The sequence below is a fragment of the Sorex araneus genome, chromosome X (genome assembly GCF_027595985.1).
Source record: "Sorex araneus isolate mSorAra2 chromosome X, mSorAra2.pri, whole genome shotgun sequence".
Taxonomy (NCBI): domain Eukaryota; kingdom Metazoa; phylum Chordata; class Mammalia; order Eulipotyphla; family Soricidae; genus Sorex; species Sorex araneus.
Window position 1 is genome coordinate 38,471,176 of NC_073313.1, and position 26,517 is coordinate 38,497,692.

General features: G+C 39.0%; 1 protein-coding gene and 1 long non-coding RNA gene across 2 annotated transcripts in view; one reads left to right on the forward strand and one right to left on the reverse strand.

The window, feature by feature from the left end:
- LOC101551542 (transmembrane gamma-carboxyglutamic acid protein 1) overlaps window positions 1–26,517 on the forward strand; it is a 129,692-nt gene that overhangs the window by 75,022 nt on the left and 28,153 nt on the right. Inside the window, exon 3 of the mRNA XM_055122412.1 lies at window positions 16,240–16,400. Coding sequence (XP_054978387.1) covers window positions 16,240–16,400 — 161 coding nt within the window. The remainder of the gene's footprint in view (window positions 1–16,239; window positions 16,401–26,517) is intronic.
- The window catches only part of LOC129400023 (uncharacterized), a 112,204-nt gene that overhangs the window by 64,697 nt on the left and 20,990 nt on the right, over window positions 1–26,517 (reverse strand). The gene's annotated exons all lie outside the window — the stretch shown is intronic.

Below are 26,517 nucleotides of genomic sequence, written 5' to 3' on the forward strand. Positions count from 1 at the left end.
TGGACATGTTGAATATGCCACGGGTAGCTTGCCAGGCTCTGGCATGCAGGCGAGATACTCTCGGTAGCTTGCCGAGCTCTCTAAGAGGGGCGGAGGAATCGAACCCAGGTGGGCCATGTGCAAGGCAAACACCCTACCCAATTCTATGTTATATGAATGAATGAGTTAAAATTGATATAACATAGAATTGGGCAATTTTAGTGTTGTGCAGCTGTCAGTCCCAAAACATTTTCATCACTTCCAATGAAGATTATGTTCTCACTGGACAGTCTCTAGTACTCTTTTCTTCCCAGACCCTGACGATTTATACTATGAGGTCTATCTCTATGAATTTACATATTCTAGATACCTCATGTAAGTAGAATATAAAATGTCACTTTTGGGGGGACGGTACCTGGAGAAGCTCAGGGGTTACTCCTGGCTCTACATTTAGAAATTACTCCTGGCGGTGCCTTGAGGATCATAAGGGATGCAGGGGATCAAACCCAGGTCAGCCACATGCAAAGCAAATGCTATACTATTACTCTGGTCTCTAAAAATAAGTCACCTTTTGTGTCTGTATTTTTCAATTAAAATAATGTATGTTTATCCATAACATATGAGTATTAATAACTCATTCCATTTGATGGCCGAGTAATCTCGCATGAATTTACCACTTATTATTTATTCACTCATGAGTTGGTGGGCATCTGGGTTGTTTCCACCCTTTGGGTATTGTGAATGGTACTGTGCTGCTAGAAACTGATGTAAGAGTTATTGTTTTAGATATATATTTCTTTTAGTTCTTATATTGGTATGTGTAACTATTGACATTTTGGATTGTATAATTATTTGAATTGAGGGGCTGACCTGTGCATTGTAAGATGTTTAGAATTCCCTTTGGATATTAGATGCCAGTGGTACCTAACCCTTCAGGTTGTGAGAACCAAAAATGCATCCACACACTGAAAAATATTTTCTGAGGTGCTGAATTGCCCGGTATTGAGGAACACTGACTTAGACTTAGAAAAGGAAATCTTTAAAGCTGTAACTCACACATAAAGATGTTTTCCCTAGAAGTATTTGAGTGTAAACAGCACTCTGTCTCTAAATGCCAAGACATAAACCTGATCCAAAATCCAAGCAGTCATGCCCTTAAAAAGTCAAGTAATCTCTGAATTTCAATTTTCTCGTAAGATGAAATGCTTGAGATGGGTCACTGGTTTCCAGTGTGCTCACTGAAGCCCCAAGTTTTCTAAAAGGGCCTGGAGAAACCCACATGAGAGAAGGGAGCAAAGCAAAAGTGCTTTTGGTATGCAGTCACTCTCTCTTACAGACCAAATAGGAAAAAACTTGAATTCTGCTATCATTTTTGGAGCAAATTCACAAATGACATTGATTCCACCATTTCTGAGATCCAGGTGCAAATTTGTGAGAGCTTCCCTTTCTTAAATCCATTATGCTCTGTTTTGGACTTGAGAGAAAAATACCCGAATGTTCTTTGAATGCTCTCTGAATAGCCACCTCAGTGCTTCTTGTTTGTTTGTTTGAGGCCACACCTGGAAGTTGTCAGGGCTTATGCCTGGCTCTACACTCAAGAATCACTCCTGGCAGGATTAGGGGACCATACTGGATACTGGTGATCAAACCCAGATCGGCCTCATGCAAAGGAAATGCCTTGCCCCCCATAATATTGCTTCAACCCAGGACTGTGCAATTAAGAAAAATGAAATGTAACACGTATTCTGTTAGAACAATTAATCTCTCCTGAACTCTATATTCCAGTGATCTATCACATAGATCATACCCTCTGTGGTGACAACTTGTAAAGCAGCAGTCACCGGAACATAGTTTAATGTTTAACATTATATTTTTTATACGGTGAGCTATATTTACTTGTCTTTTCCTCCATTAGGTGTTGATTATGAGTTACAGTCATGTCCTTATGGAAGAGATGTATAGTTAATTTAACTAGGTTTCATAAACTAAAAAATATTTGAGGGCATATCCTGGTATGGTGCTGGGGTTTACTTTCATGAGCATGCACTTAGCCCATTGATCTCTTTCTATGGACCCAGTGAAAAAGCTATTGTTGCAACAGTACATTTTTGGGCCTGGAGAGTGTACATGTAAGGTAAGGTGTTGACTTGCACACAGTCGACTTGGGTTTAATCCCCCACACCATATGTAATTGCTGAGCACAGAGCCAGGAGTAAACCTAGAGCACAGCAAGATATAACCTCAAAACCAAAGCCAAACCAAACAAAAAATTAATGGTATTCATGCTAATATAACTGAGTCACTAGTGATAGAAGAAATACCTATCTTTGGGGTTCTTCTCTTTTTGACTTTGGAGGTTTTTATTGTTTTGTTTGGGGGGGGGGCACACCCTACTATGCTCAGGACTCACTCCTGCTGGTGCTTCAGGAAACATACTTGGTTCTCAGGAGTTAGCAGTGAGCAAGGCAAGCAAGCACCTTAGCCCCTGTACTATCTCTCTAGGTGGGTTTCTCTTTATTTAAGAAAAAGTTATTGAATCCCAATAAGATACACAATTACAAGGTTGTTCATGATTGAGTTTTAGTTATATAATGTTCCAACACCCATGCCTTCACCAGTGTACATTTCCCACCACCAATGTCCCCAGTTTCTCCTCTCATCCTTCCTCCCCCTGTGTTCTCTCTGTTTCTCTCTGTCTTTCTTTCTCCCACCCTCTCTCACTCCCTCCTGCTCTTTCTCCTTCTCGCCTTTTGGGCATTATGGTTTCAATACATATACTGAAAGGTTATCTTGTATATCCCTTTACCTATTTTCAACACTCAGTTTTGTCCAGAGTGATAATTTCTAAATATTACTGTCATAATGGTCCCTTTTCTATCCTAACTGCCCTTAGCCCCTGCCCACACACACACACTTATGACAAGCTTCCAACCATTGACGAGTCCTCCTGCCCCCTGCTTTACCTGGCTTTAAATATTGGTTTCATACTATTTTTTTATATGCTACTGGATTTCTCCTCTTTAGATGATTCTACATGCTTTAGTGTTTAGGTGCAAAGTAGATCACTTACTAACTCTGTGTTTGTTTGCTTCCTGTGAGTAAGGCATGGTCCCTATCCATAAATATGTGCCAGCTTTATCAGTTGTTGCTATAACTTGATGACTGTCTTCTATCGTTTCATGAAAAGCTGTTTTTCAGCTTATCAAAATCTAAGATCTTTATTCTTTTATTTATTTATTTATTTAAAGAGCCATGATTTGCATAGTTACTGATAGTTGAGTTTCAGGCATACAAAATTCAATGCCAATCTCTCCTCTAGTGTCAACTTCCCTCCACCAGTGTTCCCAGAATCCCTTCCATCCTAGCTCTCACTCCACAACTTGACAGGCACATTACAAAGTTTCAGTGGTTGCCACTTAGATCTCATGTTTTCAGTTCTGTTGAATCTGTGTTTTGGATATATGGCTCTACCACTCACTCATATCACTGGGATAACTGAAGCCCTGATGCCTGATAACCCATTACTTTTCATTCTGTGAAGAGTTCTTTTTGATAAGGAATCACAAATTGTGAAACGCCTTCAAAGAAAATTTGGCCTTTTATCTTCCTTTGTGGGAGACTCTATTAGACCATTTTTCTATATCTCATTTTTCCTTACAAAGCTTAAAATCATCAGATAAGACATCAGAACATGTAGTATAAAAATTGGCTTTTAAGAAAACCATATTGAGTTGGTAAGAATCACTCTGGGGGCACCATGTTCATTTGGTTTTGAAAGAATATTGACTTTATAGATGCCACATTATCTCTTTTATCTTCTCTCTTATAGAAATCTATTTCTGGCATTTTTTGTATTCTTATTCCTGGAAACCTGCCTCTATAATCTGGCATTTCATTGCTTGTCTCTGGTAGCAAATATATATATATATATACACACATACATATATTAAGTTTTATGTAGTAATTATGGCCATCTTTTTGTTGTAAGCAGGTCCAGGACATGAAAGATATTAAGAGTTATATTTTTCTCTCAAATCCTTAGATTTCCTACTCTCACAAGCTCAGTACTGTAGCCCTTCATTACAAAAATATCTGAGTTCTTGGGGATGGAGCAATAGTACAGCAGGTAAGGTACTTGCCTTGCACACAGCTAACCCTGGTTTGATCCCCAGTATCCATAAGAGTAATTAGCCCTGAGAATCACCAGGTGTACCCCAAAAATCAGATCTTGAATGGTTATCAGCTCCCTGATAACATGTGGAGACATATAATACATGCATTTATGAGTTTCTACCAGCCTGATTGGGCATATTAGCACCATTATACCACATATTCTTAATTATAAACCAAACTGCTATGAAAAATTAATCTTGTATTTCCATAAATAGGCTTCAATGGTAAAATTAAATTGGCAAATATTCTATTTTTTAACCTTCCCGAGTAGGAGGATGATCCAAATAGCAACTTTTTTAGCTTGCGTAATTTTGTTTTTTAGAAAGTGAAATGTCACTTTAGAATGTGAGACTATTTTCCTAGGGAAAGTTATTTCTATCAGTCTATGGGGGAAGAATCCAGCCTATTTTCACACTTATTTTTCATACTTATTTTCAACACCTATCTCAGCAGAATAAAACCTTGAAGACATTTAATGTAAACATGAACAGCTGAGTAAATAGTAATATCAGAACATCTTAGAAGAAAGCAATGAATGATGAATGTGATGCTTCATCAGACTTTTTGTATGTTTTTAATAAATCTGAGCACAAAATTGGTGGGGAAGATGCCTTTGTTGATTTTTCTCCTTTTTTTAAAAGTTATTTTTGTTGATATTAGTTTGGAGGAATAGTGGCTGCTTAGCTGGAAAATAGTGTGTTCACATTTCCAAAGAATTTGGATATGACCTACTCTTTCCATTTAACAGAAATCTTTTCCAGTATTTGAACTATTCAAAGTTGCATCTGAAAGGACTTAAACCATGCACAACACCATAACATCACAAATTCAGCAGCAACCTGTTTAAAGTGCCAGAGCTGGGACAGGAATCTTGTGTATCCCTGGTACAAATTCACATCCTTTTCATCATACCACCCTTTTCTCCTATCTTGCAGTTTGACTTCCCTCCAGAGCAGTAAAATTGATGAATAGAGGTTCACTGTCTTATAGACTTCACCAACAGAGTTTCAAATGGCAGTTTTCACATGACCAGTGGATGGCTCACACAAGTGGATAGCTTAGCATGTGCTGAGTAAAGCTTTGAAGAATTTGCAGCTAAAAAAAAGATCATTAGAGATTTTTTTCCCCAAAGGAAAAGATAGCTTCCGGGTTAGCATGTGGACTCACAGATTGAAAGTGTGTTATACCACCCTTTATACATTATCTAGGAATAGCCCCATTTGAATAAGTTGGTTTTGTGTACTGCTGATTCTAACATTTTGTGGGGGGAAGTGCAGGTTTTGTGAATGGTGGCAGTGTTAAGCAGGGGAACTTGAGACAGTAGTGGGAGGAAGCAGACAATCTGGCGGATGGTATGGGGTTAGAACACAATATGCATGAAACCCCATCATTAACAGGATGATTGTAAATCAGTGACTAAAGTAATAAATGGATATTATAATTTACTACCTTCCCAAACAATATCCTGAATGTTATATTATCCTCCAATGTTGATTCAGAATCACTCAAAGCTATAGGTCTCATTATCGTTGAGACCTATAGCTTTAGGAGCTATTGGTGTGAAAGGGGCTACAACCTACTTTAAATAACTCACAAAGGACCTCGTGTCTCTTTTCCCCTGCCTTCAGATTAATCAGCTTTTACTTCTTGCTGACCCTTCTACTTTTCAGCTTCAATGTGCTGTAAATCTTTCAAGTTTCATAACCAGACTCATGGAGAGATGTTGAATAGATTCTTGATTAATCTGAGAGTTGGCGCTCCCTTGTAAGTAAAGTGTAAGTTGCAATACCTGACCTCGATCATTGCTTATTTATAAGTTCATAAAATTGAGTTCATTTCAGTAACTCTTAATTTGAATTATAATATTTTTATTCTTAATATCCACACACTTTCTGAGAATCTCTGATACCTCATTAAACACATCGCTGAAAATAGGCTGCCTGTTCCATTGAATCAACTGCAAATCATCCATCTATACATTTTCAGCAAATACTGTAGACAAGCCCAGTGCAGAGATAGTATGTATTTTAAACAGCATTTCATGAAGTTTAATCCATTTCATCTCAAATTTCAACACAGGCACTAAACTCACAAGCATCCTTGTAATTAAACATATAGACACATTGAAAGTTAACCCTAGCCTTCCTTTTTAGTTCTCATTTTCTAAATATATTTAATATCAGTTTTGTAAATCTTTTGTTTTTCCTTTGATGGAATAGATGCAGTCATGCCAGTGACAGCAAATCATTGTGATATTGAGCATCCATTCTTTGCCTAGCCATGAGCAAGGTGCTTTGTAATTATCTCATTTATAACTAGGAGATTGGTGTGCTGTTAGTCCAGTTTTATAGATGAAGAAGCGAAGCTTAAGGTTGTTTCTCCCTGACATAGCTGTTTGCTTTAACAACTCTTTCTCTTACTTTCTAAATGTGTAATATGATGTGTACCACTTAACAAGCTTGGGATACCAATGAGATCACAGTTGTTACTCAAATTAAACAACCACAGCCCCTGGGAATAGAACATCTTTCTTTCCTGACCAAAACCTTTCCCATGGGAAATTCTGGAACTCTGGGGTTTAGAAGAGTAGGCCCTGACTCTTGCATTGGAGAAAAGGTAATAGAATGCTAGGTCCACTTGATATTCTTTCTTGTTACTGTTTCTAGTATATAGTCTTACATGAAAAACCGGGCTTCCATAGCAGGCTTTCTGAGACCCAGAACAATTCCAAGGACACTAGAGGAATCACTACAATATGAGTCAGAGGATGTCCTAGCTGGGTTTATAGGTAATTTCCTTCTGTGACGGAACAAGAAGGTACTTTTCTACTCAGCATTTCATTTACTTTTGTTCACTCCTTAATACAGTATGCCTAACAGTGTTCTAGCTATTTAGTGACCCTATTTCAATTTTCATATTCCTGGCCTCTTTCCCAGGCAAGGTCATAGACCCAGAGTGGCTAACTGAGGAAAAGCAAACTTAGGATAACCTAAAATTGAGTGATGTGACTAAATGGTGCAGGGGACTATGCTGTCTTATTTGGTCTATCACCCCCCTTTAATAAAAAAATTCAGTCTCTTGCTATAAATGTACCTTCTGTGAGCCAAAACCAAAAAAATAACCCCAAGCAGAAAGCACCCACCCTCACCAACAGTTGCACCCATTTGGATCATTCTGGTGACAGGGGTAGTATAATTTATTTGTAAAGAGCAATATTTATATTTCCATTTAAGTCACACAGTTTCTTCCTAATGTGTGTGCCTCTTGGGCGTTGCACAGCCTCTCGTTCCTTGGAGTCAGGTTGAATATTGCTACCTGTGCTTTCTGTTCCATATTACTTTTTCACACAATACTTGAGTGGTTTTTTTGGGGGGGTAGTGTTTTATTTTTTTTTGTTGTTTTGGGGGCCACACTTAGTGGTGCTCAGAGCTTACTTCTGGCTCTGCAGGCGGGGCTAGTAGGACCATATGGGGTTCCCGAGATCGAACTCAGGTCAGTTGTATGCAAGGCAAGTGCCCTGTACCCTATACTCTTTCTGATGGATTTCATCTACTTTATGCTAAGCTAGTAGTTTGTGTTATTTTCTGCAGATATTATAAACGTAAATTGTTCTGGAAATTCCTTATGAATTTTAATTGCTGCATCATGATTTACAGTAGTATTAATTATGTAACTGTACCACACCCACCATCAGAATGCTAGTATTCCTTCACCACTGTTCTTATATCTTTATCCCCTCCACAACCCCACCTGGCAAGTTTTGCAGGCAGAGTGTCTGGCTGTATTTTCATTGGCCCTTTTCTAGTCCCTTTGTTTCATTGCGCACCACATATGGGTGAGATCACTGAGAATTTGTCCTCCTCCTGACTCAATTTGAGCTCTCTAGTTCCTTCCACATTGTAAAGGAAAAAAATCCATCTTCTGTCATAGCTGAATAGTATTCCTTTGTGTTTGTAAATCAGAATTTCTTTATACACTTAACTGTTTTTGAGTCAGTGGATTGTTTCCAGATCTTGGCTAAGTTTTCTGCACTCTAGGGTAGACGCCAAGGAGTAGAATCACTGCATCATGTGGAAGTTCTGTTTTTCTTTTACAGTATAGGTTTATGATAATGTTGAAATTACTGCAAACCCTAGCCACCGAAGTGTCTGTGACCCTCCACCACTGTCTCTTTGTCACTTCTGGTTTGACTTTCAATCCTCTCACTGTTGATTGACAGTTATTGTTTTGTTCCATACTTTTACCTCTCTGAAGCACCACCTTTGTGCTCTAGACCCTCCATCTATGCTCCAGTGTCTCTTCAGGTTAACCTCATTGTACCCCGAACTTTCCAGTCCCAACCTGGCACTCTCAGGTCTGTAATCTAGTGCCCAGGATTTATTACTGATATTGTTTATAACCTTTTTTGCTTCTCTATATGCCACATATAAGCCACACAATGAAGACAATTGCTCTATTGCTGAGCTACATCCCCAGCCCCCTGAAGTTCTATGTAAAAATTAAAAAATAAACCTTTCTATTTTTCTTTTTTGTTTTGAGGCCACACCCAGCAGTGCTTAGGGCTTACTCCTGGCTCTGTTCTTGGATTGCTCTGGGCTGCCCTCTGGGGACCATGTGTGGTGCCAGGGACCAAACCCGGGTTGGCCATGTGTGAGGCAAGTGTCGTAGCTGCTGTATTATCCCTCCAGTCCTTTTAAGTTTTGAGATTTCCTCATACTGTTTCCAGAGAAGTCGAACCAGACGACAATATTAACAACTGAGCCCAATGTTTCATTGCAACCCTGCTAGCACTGGTTGTTCGCACAAGTTTTGATACAGGATATTCTCCCTGGTATGAGGTGATGGCTGTCTTATCAGACCCAGTTATTTCAATATCTCATTTAGGGCTCTTTTAATATTAATTTTTGGTCTAGTTGGCCTGCCCAATAATGAGAGTGGGGTATTAAAGTTTTCATTATTATTATACTGTCATCGATGTACCTTCTCAGGTCTATTATGCTTTGTAAACCTTGTTGCTCCTTCAATTTGATGCACATATGTATCTAGATCTAGAGATATAGATTGAAATTAAGTCCTTTTGGTCCATTGATCCTTTAACCAGTATCTAATGTCCCTCCCTATGTGTTTTCTTTACTTTGAATGCTATTAGGTCTAAAACCAATATGGTCATCCATATTTTTTAAAATATGCCTGAATGCTTTCCAACCATTTACTCTTAGCCTGTATTTATCATGTGAGTTTTTTTAAATTTTATTTTTTATTGAATCACCATGTGGAAAGTTATAAAGCATTCAGGCATAAGTCTCAGTTATACAATGGTTGAACACCCATGACTTCACCAGTGCACATATTCCACCACCAAGAACCCCAGTATACCTCCCCTCCCAGCCCCCCTCCCGCCATGTAGCTGATCATTTTCACTTTACTTTCTCTTTACTTTGATTACATTCAATATTTCCACAAAAAAAACTCGCTATTATTGTTTGGAGTTTCCCCCGCAAAATCAGACCTGCTGAAAAGGAAGCATTTGATAATTTGTTTTCCATTGTTGAAAATGAAGAGATATGAGGTTGAGGCCTCACGTGAGATATGTGGCCACGTGGTTTTGGATTTCTGTATTTTAGTATTTTAGTAACTAAGTCCAGGGAAAATTCTTAGGGAAAAACTTAGGACTTAGTTACTTAGAAATTGCATCATTGCAAGCTCATACCTCTCTTTAGTGGTCCTTGTAAGATGGCGCTCGCCACGCCTTCCCCCACCCCTCCACCCCAAGGAAAAAGCGGAAGTGGAGAAAAAAAAAACCTTTTCCCTCCTGGGGCAGCATGGGGCCGTGGCTAAGTTCACAGTCTAGAGACATTTCTGCAAGAAGCTGCTGGTACCAAAAGTAGTTTAGCTGGCCTCCGGGATCATGGTCATCCAGCAACAGAGAGGCCGCAAAAGTGCGGCCACTCGGGTCACATCTCAGCGGAGAGCGGTGCCGGTACCGCTCCCATCCGAGATGTCATCATGTGAGTTTACAGTGTGTCTCCTGTAAGCAACAGGAGGTTGGGTTTGCTTTCTTATCCGTCCCGTTCTTCTGTAGATTATTTTATGGGAGAGTTTAGACCATTGACATTTAAAAGAAATGATTTATTTTGTTGTCATCTAAGGAGTCTGGCTGCTTGTGTTGTTTGATGCTTCCTTCTTATATGTGGCCTTCCAGTGTCCTTGACAGAGCTAGATTAGATTTAACTGTCCTCAGCTGCTATTTGAAAATATTTCAGAGTGAAAGGAGGGATACCACTGTCTTGCTAGGATTCTTGGCTGGAGGCTCTTTTCATTCAATATTTTGTATATACTCTTCCATTCTTTTTTTTTTGCTAATAGAATTTCATTAGAGAAATCTGTAAATCTAATACTTTCCCCCATTGTGCACGAGGTTTAACTTCTCATTTTGCTGTTAGGAGCTTGTCTCTGGTCCTTGACATTTTGCTTACAAAATTTCTTGGTGCTATCTTGTTTAGATTTACTCTGGCTGTCAGACTTTGGGGCTCTTGGATCAGAGCCCCCATATCACTCTTCAGATTGGGGAAATTCTTATCAATTATTTCTTTCATTAGTCTTTCTTCTCTTTTTCTGGAATTCCTATGATTCAGAACTTGTTTATTTTGATATTGTCAATAATATCCCTTCTTTTTTTTATTATTATCTTTTCTGTGTCTTCTTTCTTGCTGGAGTTGTATACTTTATCTTAGAATGTAATTATTCACTTTTCAGCTTCATCCATACTAAGCCTGAAGCTTACTCATTACGTTCTTAAGTAGCACAGTGGGTAGGGCATTTGCCTTGCTCGCAGCCGACCCGGGTTCGATTCCTCCGTCCCTCTCGGAGAACCCAGCAAGCTACCGAGAGTATTTAGCCCACACGGCAGAGCCTGACAAGCTATCCATGGCATATTTAATATACCAAAAACAGTAACAAGAAGTCTCACAATGGAGACGTTAACTGGTGCCTGCTCGAGCAAATTGATGAGCAACGGGATGACAGTGACAGTGACTCCTGTTTAAGAAATTTCTTTCATTTTTTTCCCACCAGGCTTTCTTCAGGTTTATTGATTCTCTGCTTCAATGTCATTTTCAAATAACTGAGCATTCATATGATAGTTTTCCTAAAGATTTCTTCAAGCATATCACATTGATACTATTGGGGATCCTCCTGTACTTTTGTTACCCTTTATTGTTAATTCTGTATTCTTACATTTTCCCTTTGTCACAAATGTTCACAGGTAACTGGGGTTTGGGTGGGCTGAGTATTGTGTTCTCAAATATATTATATTCGGTACATAAATATTATATCTTGTGATCTTTGATTCCTGAAAGTTGGGGGTTAACTTATGAAGTGCTTTAGTTACAAACAGCACTGCTTTAATTTTATAAGTCCAAGCACAAGCTCTGGCATTGGAAAATTGTCTCTTGTTTAGAAAATTGTCCAGTGCTTAAAAAAAGAGATAGTATGACTTTAAAAGCTGCCCCCTTTCTCTTTAGTTATCATATTGGAAAAAACCCTACTTCCAGAGCCATCCAATAGGCTTTCAGCTTATTTTGATGAGACAGGGCATATAAAATATCATAACCTCCATATTCCTAATATATGACTATCCATTTAAATCTATTACTGGCTGGTTTCTTATTTCAGGGTAGCATATTATTCCAGGTAGCCTCTAACTGATCAGATTTGACAAGTGAGATCAAGTCTCCTTGCCAACATATTCTATCTAAAGTCCTCAGTATATTATGTTGTCTTTCAGGTCAAGAAATATTCAGAAGGTGTTTATGGAATGCTCTTGGCAATTTGATTAGTCTGGGATTAGAAGACTTGTGCTCTACTGTGTTACTTGACCTTCTGAATTAGCTTGCTTTCAGATTACAGGAGGTAGCTTGCTTTTCTTCACTTCCCTTTGTATCCAGAGAGCATATACTAAAATTATTTTCTCTTAAAATTTCCTTTTAAAGGCTTAAAGTACAGTATATTATGGGACCATAACAATAATACAGTGGGGAAGGTGCTTGCTTTGAAGGCTGGTGACCCAGGTTTGATCCCCTGCACTGCAAATGGTCCCCTTGAACCCCGCCAGGAGTAATCCCTAGAATGCTACAGGGTGTGACCCACAACCGAAAAAAGATTAAAAATTAAGTACAGTATCATTGTTTGCCAAAAACCAATGATTATTTTGTATTGTGTTAACATATCTGTTGTGTTTCACAAGAAAGCAGGCAGTGCTGATTAGTTTTCAAGTTGCAAGACCACACAGAGATATTGGCACACAGTGTGAGACACTTTTTTTTATGAGACAAAGGTGATGCAGAAACTTGTCCATTTTATTTTTATTTTTTTGCTTTCTGGGTCACACCTGGCGATGCACAGGGGTTACTCCTGGCTCTGCACTCAGGAATCACTCCTGGCGATGCTCAGGGATGCTGGGAATCGAACCTGGGTTGGCTGCGTACAAGGCAAATGCCCTACCCTCTGTGCTATTGCTCCAGCCCCGAAACTTGTCCATTTTGTATGACCAACAAATAAAGGAATTGGACATGCTTATCATGTTTATCCAAGACAAGAGAAGTCTCAAAGAAAATCAGATAGTCTTCATGTATTGGTTGACCTGTTTTATGGGGAAGTGAATGTCACTTCAGAGGGCATACATTTATAAGACTGATGTCAAGGAAAATGTTCAGTGAACTGTCCTTTAGAAAGCACTCAGTAGTCAAATCTAACAAAAACATATTCCTTTTCTTGAGATTTAAAATATATACCAGGGGCCGGAACGATAGCAAGGAGGAGAGGGCATTTGCCTTGCACTCAGCCAACTTGGGTTTGATCCCATATGGTCCTCTGAGCACCACCAGGAGTTATTCCTGAGTGCAGAGCCAGGAGTAACCCTTGAGCATCGCTAGGTGTGACCCAACAAGCCAAAAAAATACAAATAAAATAAAATATATACCAAATACATATTAAATACCTGAAAAATGTAGTTTTAAGATTTCTTAATCCTAGCGTGTCATAAAAATCCTCCTTAAAACTGTTTTTTCTAAGGCCTATCTTCTGAAAATGGGTGGAGACCCTATGTGGAGTCCTATAAATAAATGTTGTGAAAAGTTTATGGTTGCAGACAAATTTGGCAGTAGTAAGAGTTATTCTGAACACACAACAACCCAAGATTAATTATTTCAAAATTAGCTACATAATGAATCAAAGTGTTTCTGGCAGTGTTCATACATGTTTCATTTCTAGACAAAAGGCAGTCACAAATGGAAAATGGAAGATCTAGGTACTGATGCTACTAGGTAATGATTCGAAGAGTGTGATCAGTGTGACGAGTCTTACCTGGGAATCTATTACACAAGTAACTTCTTGGCCTTATCCCAAACCTGAAGTCAGTGACTCTGGGAGCTGGGCCCAGAAATCTTTGTGATAAATTATCTGGGAGAGTGTGCTGTGTCTGAACTATGAGAAGCATTGCCAAAATATTATAGTAGTATTCTATAACTCAGCAGTTTCCTTCACAGTGCCTTCATTTTTTTATTATTAAAGATTGCTTCTAATGATACTCAGTGACTCATATATTTTATAGATGATTATTCTAATGAGATTATAAAGGGAATAAACACTTATGAAAGTCTTAAATTATTTTTCAAATTAATATAGGTGCTGCCTAGCTTATATCAATTTAAGCACTGTAAGCACTGTCATCCTGTTCATCCATTTGCTCGAGCAGGCACCAGTAATGTCTCCGTTGTGAGACTTGTTGTTACTGTTTTTGGCATATCGAATACGCCACAGGTGGCTTGCCAGGCACTGCTGTGCGGGCAGGATACTCTCGGTAGCTTGCCGGGCTCTCCTAGAGGGATAGAGGAATCGAACCCGGGTCCGCTGTGTGCAGGCAAACGCCCTACGCATTATGCTATCGATCCAGTCCAATATTTTAAATACTCCTAAGTAATCTGTAGCTTATTTAGATATATAATATGTAATGTATCTAAATATATATTTATATAATGAAATAAACCTTAAATACATTACTATTGCCATTTTTGATGGAACTTTACACTTATTTCAAAATATTCCTTGCAAGGGTTGACTTTTTCTTAATTATCTTGAAGTATCTGTAATGTACTTTGTCCTGTGTCAGTGTACTATGAGATTAAGGAATTATCTGATTCTTTGCATAAGCGGAAATGAAACTCTGGTACCACTGTATTATCTTTTCAAAGAAGTACTACATTTTAAGGAAAATGTAATTGAAGTATAGTTTTTTACTTAAGTAAAACGTTTAATTTAGAGGAATAGGAGAGAGAGAGAGAAGAAAGAGAGGAGAAAGAGAATAAGAGAATATGAATGGATTGTTTCTCCTGATAATGATAACGGTGTATACATGAGACCATCTTTAATAGTAAATCACAGTGCCACAATAAGGATGCAACTGTTTTAAAAACTTCAATTGGGATTGAAGTCTTAAATTGGTTTTCTTTCTTGGTTTTTTTGGACCACACTTGGTAGTGCTCAGGGCTTACTCCTGACAGAGCTTGGGTTACCAGACATGGTAGAGATTGAACCTAGATCAAGCTCCTGCATGGTTCCTTAAGCCTGTACTATCTCTGTAGCACCTTTCCTAAGGCAGGACCTGCAGTGTAAATTCAGGCTGGAGTTGGAAGTGTAAAACAGCATAATCACTCATAATATTATGCTTTCACAGAAAAAAAAGGAAGTTTTGTCTATAAAGAGATAAGTGTTCAAGAGAAAAAAAAATGTACCAAGGCAGATCCTCAAAATAAGCTTCTGCTTCTTTCTCTTCCAACAGGAAGCTCCATGTGGAAATAGAATTTAATCGTGTATTTTCTCCCATTGTGTGGGATATCTATCTCCTTGCACAATGGCATTATGATTTGGAATACACAGTCTTACACAAACATCATGTGATTCTCTCAGTTAAACCTGTAAGGTAGTGTACGTAGTAACAGATAAATAAATAAGGATCAAAAAGGGTAACTTGCTCTTGGTACAGAGCTAAGAGTTTAAAATGAAATCTATTTCCCAATGAGCTAAATGTTAATAATCACGAGAGAGAGCAAGAGAGAGAGGAGAGGATCAATCAAGGGAGAACATGAGCTTCTCCAAAGGGGAGAGAGATGAGATATAGGCAAATATACAGTGTAGCCTTGGCCTTATTTTACTTGGTGGGAGTGTTTTGGGCTACATCTGGTGTTATTGGGGAATTGTTCCCTTGGCTCCATCCTCAGAGGTCACTCCTAGTAGCCTCTGTTGCAGTGTATAGGGATCAAACCTCAAGGCCTGCCAAATACAAACTATGTGGGAGACCCAGGCTTGATAGCTTACAGCCCTTTGAACCCTTGCTCAACTTGATTCATTTTTGTGGGTATTATAAATGTACATTTTAAATGTCGATAGTACCTCTAAGTCAAGCTGAAGAATTTCAGAATTTTTGAAGGGACTTTGATATATTAAAATGTCACAGTATATTTTAACATATGTACATATAGAATAAATATATCGTTAGTATTCCTTGCAATAAAGTATGGCCAAATTTATCTCACTTTCTTAAAAGAGCTTTGCCATCTCTGTTTCATACAAGTACATGTTCTTTGGTTATATATCATTATGTCAGTTGAGATTTTATTTTTACTTAGGGATCAAGACTAATAGTTTAGAAAGAAGAATTTTGACTGCTGGTATCCAGCAGCAAAAGGTCCTGGTATCCTCTTATAGCCATGAGTTTAAGTAGTGGTATCATTATTACTATATTTAAACACCCATGGTAGATAGAGGTTTGCTAAGGTCCAAATATAACATAGTTAATGATGTCACTGTCCCACTGTCAGGACAACTGCTACTTAAAGGACCTGTTCACATGATAAGGAAGAGAACAGATGTGATGGTTTGGAGCTAAATGATATTTCATTGTTGACTCACAGAAGAAATTTATTCTTTTGACTGTATTCTAAAGAGAATCTAGTTGTTTTGATTTTGCATACAACTTTCCTCATGTTTTTTAAAACTATAGTGTCATTTTTATCTGTTCTCTCTCTTTAGTTTTCCTCACGGGCGAAAAGGCTAATTCAATATTAAAACGCTACCCAAGAGCAAATGGGTTTTTTGAAGAAATAAGACAAGGCAACATTGAACGTGAATGCAAAGAAGAAGTCTGCACGTTTGAAGAAGCCAGAGAAGCTTTTGAAAATACTGAGAAAACCGTAAGTATATTGGCAATTTCAAATGATTCTCAAAAATTGGTCTGCCTTCTTGATGTCTCTATGAAGATTATATTCCCAAATTGTTACCAGTGAAAAATTAACAACCAAAGAACTCTGAATGTGGCATGTGCCTCCTAACACTCGCTGGGTTGGAGAACTCTGTTCACTTCCCTGTGGATCAAGACTGTCTTTGAGGCTCCATATTTCACAGGACTCTGCTGAACTGAACTGTGTCTTTTTAGGAAGGGGGAAGCCTTTGATTCATGGGAAACTTTGTTCTGGAACATCGTAGATCACATCACCTTATTCTGCCTCATAACAGAAAATAATGAGGAGGAAGCTCATGGATGCTGACACTATTTTAATGCGCTTCGTTTCTTATCCAAAAGAAAGACATACACAAACTCCCCTCCCTGCTGTGTAAGACTACTCCTGTTCACTCTGTTTCAGACGGCAGACTAACCAAAAGACAGTAGTGATGGAAAAGGCACAAAGCCATTCTACAGAAATTCCATTCTAGAGATAGCTATTATATGAATTTCCTCTGTGCCTTGAACATAGCATTACACGCTGAATACCTGATGTCATATTTACTAAAGGAACATGAGATATGTTATAGGAGCAGTGTCTATAGTTTTGTTTCGCCCTTAGCATGTGGCTCAGTGGTAAAGCACTTGTCTTCCAGGTATGAGGCTGGAGTTTGATCCAAAATATCACCTCACACAGCCAGGTGCAGTCCTGATGGCACAGTTTCCAGGACACTGCAGCCAAATGTGTGCAAGCACAACTACTCAATGAAGGATCTCTGGTGAATAATACAACCAGGTGTTTGAGCATCATAACTAAGTCTGTGAGCGCCACAATTAAATGTTTGACTTCTGAACTAACAACCATAATGGCAACAACAAAGGGATGGGAAAGGAATCACATAAATAATAATGATTGGCAAGAGAAAGAACTTAAATGAGTGGAGTGTATGCACATTGGAGCTCTGGGTTTGATCTCCAGTACCACATAGTTCCCTTGGGCCAGAAGTAATTCACCAAGTACCACTGGGTATGGCAGAGAAGCAGAAAATAGTATTAATAATAATAATAAAAATGATAATGGGATTGAGCTCTTGTTATAGAGAACAACCCTGGAGTGAGAGAAAGGAGTGCAAGCAAAGTTGATCAGAGAGCCATCAGTGTTCGATTTCAGCATGCACAGCAAAAGCAAAGTTATTTTAAAATTTATAAGCTGTAAGTATTTTCATTATCATTCTTATTTTATTTTAAGGCCACACCGAAAACACTCAGGGTTTGCTCCTGGTTCTGTGCTCAGGGATCACTCCTAGCAGGCCTCAGGGACATATGCAGTTTTGGGGACCGAACCTGGATCACATGTGTGGATGGCAAGTGCCCAACCCACTGTACTATATTTCTGACCCATCATTATTGTTTTTCTGGTGTTTCTTAAATAAATCATGCAGTAAAAACAATGAAGACAATATATCATCCACATCCCATCATGCAGTCGGTCACAAAGCACTGTTGATTTTTTTAATTTTTAAGTTATTATTTTATTGGACTGGAGCGATAGCACATTGGGTAGGGCATTTGCCTTGCATGTGGCCAACCCAGCTTTGATTCCTCTGTCCCTCTCAGAGAGCCCAGCAAGCTACCAAGAGTACGTAGCCCACACGGCAGAGCCTGGCAAGCTACCCATAGCATATTTGAAATGCCAAAAACAGTAACAAGTCTCACAATGGAGACATTACTAGTACCTGCTCGAGCAAATTATTTAGGCAATATGATTTACATACAAAGTTTTTGATTATAGACTTTCAGGTACTCAAGGTTCAAACTCAAATCCACTAGTACTATCAACATCCTTCCACCAGTGATTCAAGGTTCCCTCCCTCTCCCTATCCCGTTTCCTTAGCAAACTTGATTTTTTAAAATTTTTTAAAATTTTTATTTATTTTTTATTTTTAAATTTTATTGAATCACCGTGAGATAGTTACAAGCTTTCATGTTTGGGTTACAATCTCAAATGATCAAACACCCATCCCTCCACCAGTACACATTCCCCACCACCAATATCATGGGTATACCCCCACTTTCCCACCCTCCCCCTGCCTCCATGGCAGACAATATTCCCTATACACTCTCTCTACTTTTGGGCATTATAGCTTGCAACACAGACACTGAGAGGTCGTCATGTTTGGTCGATTATCTACTTTCAGCATGCATCTCCCATCCCAACTGGTTCCCCCAGCCATTATTTTCTTAGTGACCCCTTCTCTATTCCATCTTCCTTCTCCCCTACTCTCATGAAGCAGTCTTCCAGCTATGGGGAAATCCCTCTGGCCCTTGTATATACTGTCCTTGGGTGTCAGCCTCATGTGATGTTAATTTTTACACCACAAATGAGTGCAGTCCTTCCATGTGTGTCCCTCTCTTTCTCACTCATTTCACTTAGCTTGATACTCTCCATGTTTATCCATTTATAAGCAAATTTCATGACTTCATCTCCTATCAGCTTTATAGCATTCCATTGTGTAGATGTACTAAAGTTTCTTTAACCAGTCATCTGTTTTAGGGCACTCGGGTTGTTTCCAGATTTTGGCTATTGTGAACAGTGCTGCAATGAATATATGGGTACAAATGTCATTTCTACTGTGCTGTTTTGCATCCTCGGGATATATTCCCAGAAGTGGTATTGCAGGGTAATATGGAAGCTCAATTTCTAGTCCAGCCTTTCTGGAAAACAATATGGACATTCTTTCAATTTTTTTTTATTTTTTATTGAATCACCATGTGAAAAGTTACAAAACTTTCAGGCTTAAGTCTCAGTCATACAATGATCAAACACCCATCCCTTCACCAGTGCACATGTTCCACCACCAAGAACTCCAGTATACCTCCCATCCCACCCCCAACCCCTGCCTGTGTGGCTGATGATTTTACTTTACTTTCTCTTTACTTTGATTACATTCAATATTTCAACAGAAAACTCACTATTATTATTTGGAATTTTCCCCCAACAATCAGACCTGCTGAAAAGGCATCATTTGATAATTTGTTTTCCACTACTGAGAATGAAGAGCATATGAGGTTTTGGATTTCTGGTATTTTAGTAATTAAGTCAAGAGAAATTTCTGCCAGAATTCACATCACTGGAAGCTCGTACCTCTGTTTAGTGGGCTTATGGGATGGCAGTCGCCATGCCACAGCGAAAGGAAAGGCCGAGAGAGAAAAACCTTTTCCCTCCCAGGGCAGCATGGGGCCGTAGCTTAGTTCACAGTTTAGAGGCATTTCTGCAAGAGATTTTTCTTTTTTCAAAAAAAGTACCTGATGACAATTTGGGTCACATGTTTACAATAGTGTTTACTCTTCTGTTTTTGATTTAGTTAACCTCACCTCTACACCAGCAGTGTCCCAGTCTCTTGATCAATGCCCTTAGGTTATTGCCGATCTGACTCCTCATTCCCTCTCCTGACATGCACACACCCCTGCCTTGGCATTCTTATTTATATAATTCAAGACCAAGAGTTTGCCATCATTTGACACCTTCCAGTTTCTTGTCACTCTACACATACCTAATCAGTGAGAGCATTCAGTACTTGTCCTTCTCTTTACTTCACTTAACATGGTATCTTCAAGCACTAACCAGGTGTCAGTGAACTGAAAGGCTTCGATTTTTTTGTTGTTTTCATTTTCATTTATTTCTTTTTAATTGAATCACCATAAAAATACATAGTTACAGAGTTGTTCGTTATTGGGTTTCAGTCATACAATATTCCAGCAAGTGCCCCTTTATCAGTGTACATTTCCCACCACCAATATACCCAGTTTCCCTTCCACCACCCGTTTCCCCACCTGTCTCTACAACAGGAACTTTTCTCTCGCGTGCTCACTCTATTTTTCTCTTTTCTTTTGGGCATTATGGTTTGTAGGTGCTAAAAGATTATCATGCACACCTCATTACCTACTTTCAGCACTCACTTTTTGTCCAGAGTGATCATACCTACTATCACTGTCATAGTGGCCCCTTCTCTGTTTTAAGTGCCCTCCCCTGCTCCCAAATTGTGGCATGATTGCAACTGAAACAACCTGAGTCCTCAAGAACAGAAAACTGGATAAAGAACTAGGTACATCTAAACGATGGAATACTACACAGCCACCAGGAGAAAACGTCATGAAATTTGCTTTTAAATGGATGGACATGAAGAGTATCATGCTGAATGAAATGAATCACAAGGCTAGGGACAGACATAGAATGATTGCATTCATTTGTGGAATATAAAAACATAGTATGAGACCAATGTCTTTTCTTAGGGCTGCATAGTGTATAAGGATAAGACTGACTGCTCATCGATTTGTTCAAGCGGGCACAGTAACATGTCTCATTGAGAGACTTATTGTTACTGTTTTTGGCATATGCAATACGCATGGGTAGCTTGCCAGGCTCTGCCGTGCGGGCTCGATTCTCTCAGTAGCTTGCCGGGCTCTCCGAGAGGGGCGGAGGAATAGAACACGGGTTGGCTGCGTGAAAGGCGAAAGCCCAACTGCTGTGCTATGGCTCCAGCCCATACTGTTTCCCACCACCAGTGTCCCCGTTTCCCTCCCCTGCTGTTGCAGGTGTCTCTTTCCCTCTCCCCTTTCCTCTCCCCTCCCTCCTTTTAGGCATTATGGTTTGCAACACAGATACGGAAATGTTATCATGTATGTCCTTTTACCTACTACAACACTCAGTTCTCATCCATACTGATCATTTCTAACTGTTGCTGCCAATCCAGTCCTTTCTCTATCCTAACTGCCCTTTGCCCCACACACACTTGTGGCAAGCTTTCAACCACTGACCAATCCTCCTGGCTCTTGTTTTTACTGATCTTGGATATTAGCTGCCTACCATTTTTTTATATCCCACAAATCAGTGCAGTCATTATATATCTGTCCCTCTCCTTCTGACTCATTTCATTCAGCATGATACTCTACATGTCCATCCATTTATAAGCAAATTTCCTTACTTCATTTATCCTAAAAGCTGCATGGTATTCCATTACCACAACCTCTTTATCCGTTTATTGTTGGACATTTGGGTTGTTTCAATATCCTAGTGAGTTTACTGAGCATGACAATAAACATAGATGTGTGCTAAGTTAATTTTTCTTGTGTTTGGTGGGGGATATTTAGATACCAAGAAGTAGAATTACTAAGTCACATGGGAGATCTTAAGACTTTTTTTTTATTAATCTCCACACTCTTTTCCATAGTGTCTGAATCACACAACATTACCACCATCAACTAATGAGAGTTCCTTTTTTACCACATCTACACCAACACTGGTTGTTGCCTATGTTTATGATATATACCATTCTCACAGTCTGAAATGATACCTCATTAATCTTTTGATTTGGATTTACCTAATAAGTGAAAAAGAACACATTTTAATGTGACTGTTGGGCATGCATATGTCCTCTTAATGGAAATGCCTATTTATCTCCTCTCCCTATTTTTGTGATGGGTTTGTTGGTTTCTTTGTTGTTGAGCTTTTGGTGCTTTATATGTCTTAAATACAAGTCCTTTATCTGATATCTTGGGTTTTTTTAATTTTCTTTTTAGCTTTTTTTCTTTTCTTTTTTTTTTAATTTTCTTTTCAGGCTGGAGCGATGGCACAGCAGGTAGGGCGTTTACCTTGCCCGTGGCCGACCCGGGTTTGATTCCTCCGTCTCTCTTGGAAAGCCTGGCAAGCTACCGGGAGTATCTAGCCCACACAAGCAGAGCTTGACAAGCTACCCATGGCGTATTCGATATGCCAAAATCAGTAATAACAAGTCTCACAATGGAGACGTTACTGGTACCCAGGATGTTTTCTACCACTATCTTGATTCTGGGAAACTGATATTATCAATATATGGAAAAAAGAAAAATAATTAACAATAGCTAATGTGGCCTAATTCTTTGGGGCAGGTCTTCTCCAAGAAGAGATGCTGGTTTCTGTTGGTCCTGCTGACTTAAGTACATGTCACTGTCACTTTCATCCCATTGTCATCAATTTGCTTGAACCGGCACCAGTAACGTTTCCATTATGAGACTTGTACTGTTTTTTTTTTTTTTTTGCATATAGAATACACCACGGGTAGCTGGCCAGGCTCTGCCATGCGGGCGGGATACTCTCAGTAGCTTGCCGGGCTCTCCGAAAGGGACAGAGGAATCAAACCAGGTCGGCTGCATGAAAGGCAAACACCCTACCTGCTCTGCTATCGCTCCAGCCCCTGCCATTACTCCAGCCCCAAGACTTAAGTACATATTTTACTGAATTCAGGCTTAATCATACTAGAAAACCTTCCTCTATAATCTGGTTATAGAGGAATTCACAAAATTTCTTCTAATATATATGAGGTTTTATATTTAGATCTGATCCACTTGCAGTCTATTTATTTATCTTACAATTTTTATTTGGCACTGTGATTTACAGTCCCATTAATAATAGAGTTACAGCCTACCTATAACAATATCCCAGCACCACACCCACCACCCGAATTATTCTTGAGTTTTGTGGGAGTTATGGAACTGATTACATGGTTAATCAATTGCCAAGCCTCCCATTATTATACAACCTCACTTGGTCTTATTGATTTTAGTTAACTTTGGCAGATATATGTAATTTCAGTATGTTTCCAGTTGATATCAGGGTACTTTTATTTTTAACATTTTTAACTAGTTGTTGTGGAGGCACTCCAGGGGGTACCCATCAGGATAGTCAGTGACTCCTGGAAGTGCTTGGGGGAGGGATTAAATGCCAAGGTTTAAATCCAGGATATCAGATATGAAAAGCATGTACTGTACGACTTGAACCACATCCCTAACCCCAAACCAGGGTTATCAAGTCAATTGGCCCATCATTCTCCTAAAATTCTATTAACCATAGTTTCAATTTCAGAGGATTTGGGGGATATATTTTTAGAATAAGTTAAAGACTATTGATTTTTAAAAACAGAATGTTAAATTTATTTTTGAGTTTCTTATTTGTCTTTGGTTTGGGGGACCACACCCTTGTACTCAGGGCTTACTTACTCCTGTCTCTATATTCAGGGATCACTCCTGGTAGTGCTCATAGGACCATATGTAGTGTCAGGGATTGAACCCAGGTCAGCAACTTGCAAAGCAAGTGTCTTAACCATTGTAGTATCTCTGTGGCAGATTACATCCCTCATCCTCAACCAGAGTGCCTACATGTGTGGAGTGCTGAAGCAAGCCCCTGGACCACTGTAAACAGGGCCGGATCTTTCTTTCAGGGGCAGGGGATTTAGTCAAAGTCTCAGGCCCGCTACTGAGACCCCAACAAGTTCAAAATGAGAAATTGACATCAGCACAATCTATGTATAAAAATCTATGCCATTTTATCATTTATATAGGTTCGTATAACCACCACGACAATTATGATGCGGAATTCTTTCATTACCACAAAATTCTCCCTTAACCACGTCTTCCCTGGAACTATCATAAAATCCTAGGTATTTCTCACTTCTATAACTCTGGCACTGGAAGAATGTTATATAAATGAAACTATAAAGTATTTTGATAATGACTTTTTATACTTAGTACAATGATCTTTAGATTCATCCAAGTTGTTGTGCATATTAATAGTTTATTTTCTAATTGCTGAGTAGTATTCCATGGTGTGGAAATATACCAAGATAGGTTATACCATTCACTTGTTGAGGAATGAATGCACATGTTGTTTCCATTTGGGGGCCTTTTTAAATAAAACTGCTTTCACTATTGCTGCAGATTTTTGCGTAGATACAAGTATTAGTTAAATCTTAAGAGCACAATTCCTAGGTTGTATGTATATGTAGTTCTTTAGGTCAGAACACTTACATATTGATTTGTCATTGTACACATTACTGTTTTATGTTACCATAAAGAGTCTGAGTTACCCAATTTCTTTCTCTACTTATTAACACTTGGTGTTGCTATTTAAATCTATGATAGTTATGTAATGATATTACTTTGTGACTTTAATTTCTATTGCTATTGATGTCAAACACATTTTTATGTGCTTATTCTAGAAATACTTACATGTTCTCTTCTCTGAAATCTTTCCCATCTTTTGCGTATTTTCTAATTGAATTATTTTTCTCATTGAATTGTGAGTTTGTTGTTCTAGATACAAATCCGTTGTCAGATAATGACAGGTGGTTCATCGACTATTGCATTCCATATTAATTGTATATCTTACTGACCAATTAATCTTTTGGGGGGAGGGCATACCTGTTTTGGCCTGGGAGTCACTTCTAGTGGTGCTTGGTGGCCAGGGACCACTTGGAGCCAGGGATTGAACCCCTGTCTCCTGCATGCAAAGTATGCACTCAGCCTGTTCAGCTCTCTCCATCCCCGATCTCTTTTATTGTTTGAGTTAGTTTCCTCATTAACTCTCAAGGTAAACAGTGTTTTTATTTTTTTCTGAGATTTTCTTTGTTTTCTAGACAGTGTTTTAATACTTCCCTCTCTGTCCCTTGCACATCTGGGTGCTTCCTATAGCATTCTGTGTCCACAGAAGCAGACAAGTTGCTGCCATTCTAGAGTCCTAATTTATATCCCAGAGGGCTATCCTGAACTGTATCCCTGTATCATTACATACTTTCTCAACATTTCCTATTCAATATTAATATGGCTTTTAGACTAAACCTAGACAAATTTGTGCCCCTGCCCCAGAAATCTGCTTTTACCACAGCCTTTTTCATTGTCATTTATTTAAGTGCTAACTCTGTTTGCTGGGGTGCAAGCCTTATAGTCATCCCCAATTTCTCTTTTTTGTATACCTACCCCAACTGACAACAATGTTGTTCTTACGTAAAAATCTACTCAAGGAAGAAATACAAATGGCCAAAAGGCTCATGAAAAAATGCTCTTCATCACTAATCATCAGGGAGATGCAGATCAAACCAACAATGAGATATCACCTCACATCACAGAGACTGGCACACATCCAAAAGAACAAAAGCAACTGGTGTTGGCGTGGATGTGGGGAGAAAGGGACCCTCCTTCACTGCTGGTGGTAATGCTGACTGGTTCAGCCCTTTTGGAAAACAATATGGATGCTTCTCAAAAAATTAGAAACTGAGCTCCCATTTGACCCAGCAATACTAGTTCTGGGAATATATCCTGGAGATGCAAAAATGTATAGTCAAAATGGCATCTGCACTTATACGTTCATTGCAGCAGCACTGTTTACAATAGCCAGAATCTGGAAAAAACCTGAGTGCCCGAGAACAGATGACTGGTTAAAGAAACTCTGGTAAATCTACACAATGGCATACTATGCAGCTGTTAAGAAAAAATGAAGTCATGAACTTTGCATATAAGTGAATCAACATCAAGAGTATCATGCTAAGTGAAATGAGTCAGAAAGAGAGGGACAAGACATAGAAAGATTGCACTCATACGTGGAATATAATGTAGCAGAGAGGTACGAGCTAGCAATGATGCAACTTCTGGCAGAAATTTCTCTGGACTTAGTTACTAAAATACAAAAATCTAGAACCTCTCAGCCTCTATTGTGGCCACATGACGTCATATCTCTTCATTCTCAGCAATGGAAAACAAATTATCAAATGCTTCCTTTCCAGCAGGTCTGACTTTGGTGGGGGGGGAACTCCAAATAATAATAGTGAGTTTTTTGTTGAAATATTGAATGTAATCAAAGTAAAGAGAAAGTAAAGTGAAATTTATCAGCTTGGGGGGGCTGGGGGGTGGGGAGAGGGGGAGGTTTACTGTGGTTGGTGGTGGTGGAATATGTGCACTGGTGAAGGGATGGGTGTTTGAGCATTATGTAACTGAGACTTAAGCCTGAAAGCTTTGTAACTTTCCACATGGTGATTCAATAAAAAAAAATTAAATTAAATTAAAAAATAAATAAATAAAAAGAAAGAGTGCACTCATCTGAGGAATATAAAGGAACAGAATGGGAGACTAACACCCAGGAATAGTTGAAATAGGTACCAGGAGATTTGCTCCATGGCTTGGAAGCCGGCCCCACATGCTGGGTGAAAAGGCAGCTCAGATAGAGAAGGGAAAACCAAGTAAAGGGTGTTTGGAGGACCTGCTCGGGATGGGAGATGTGT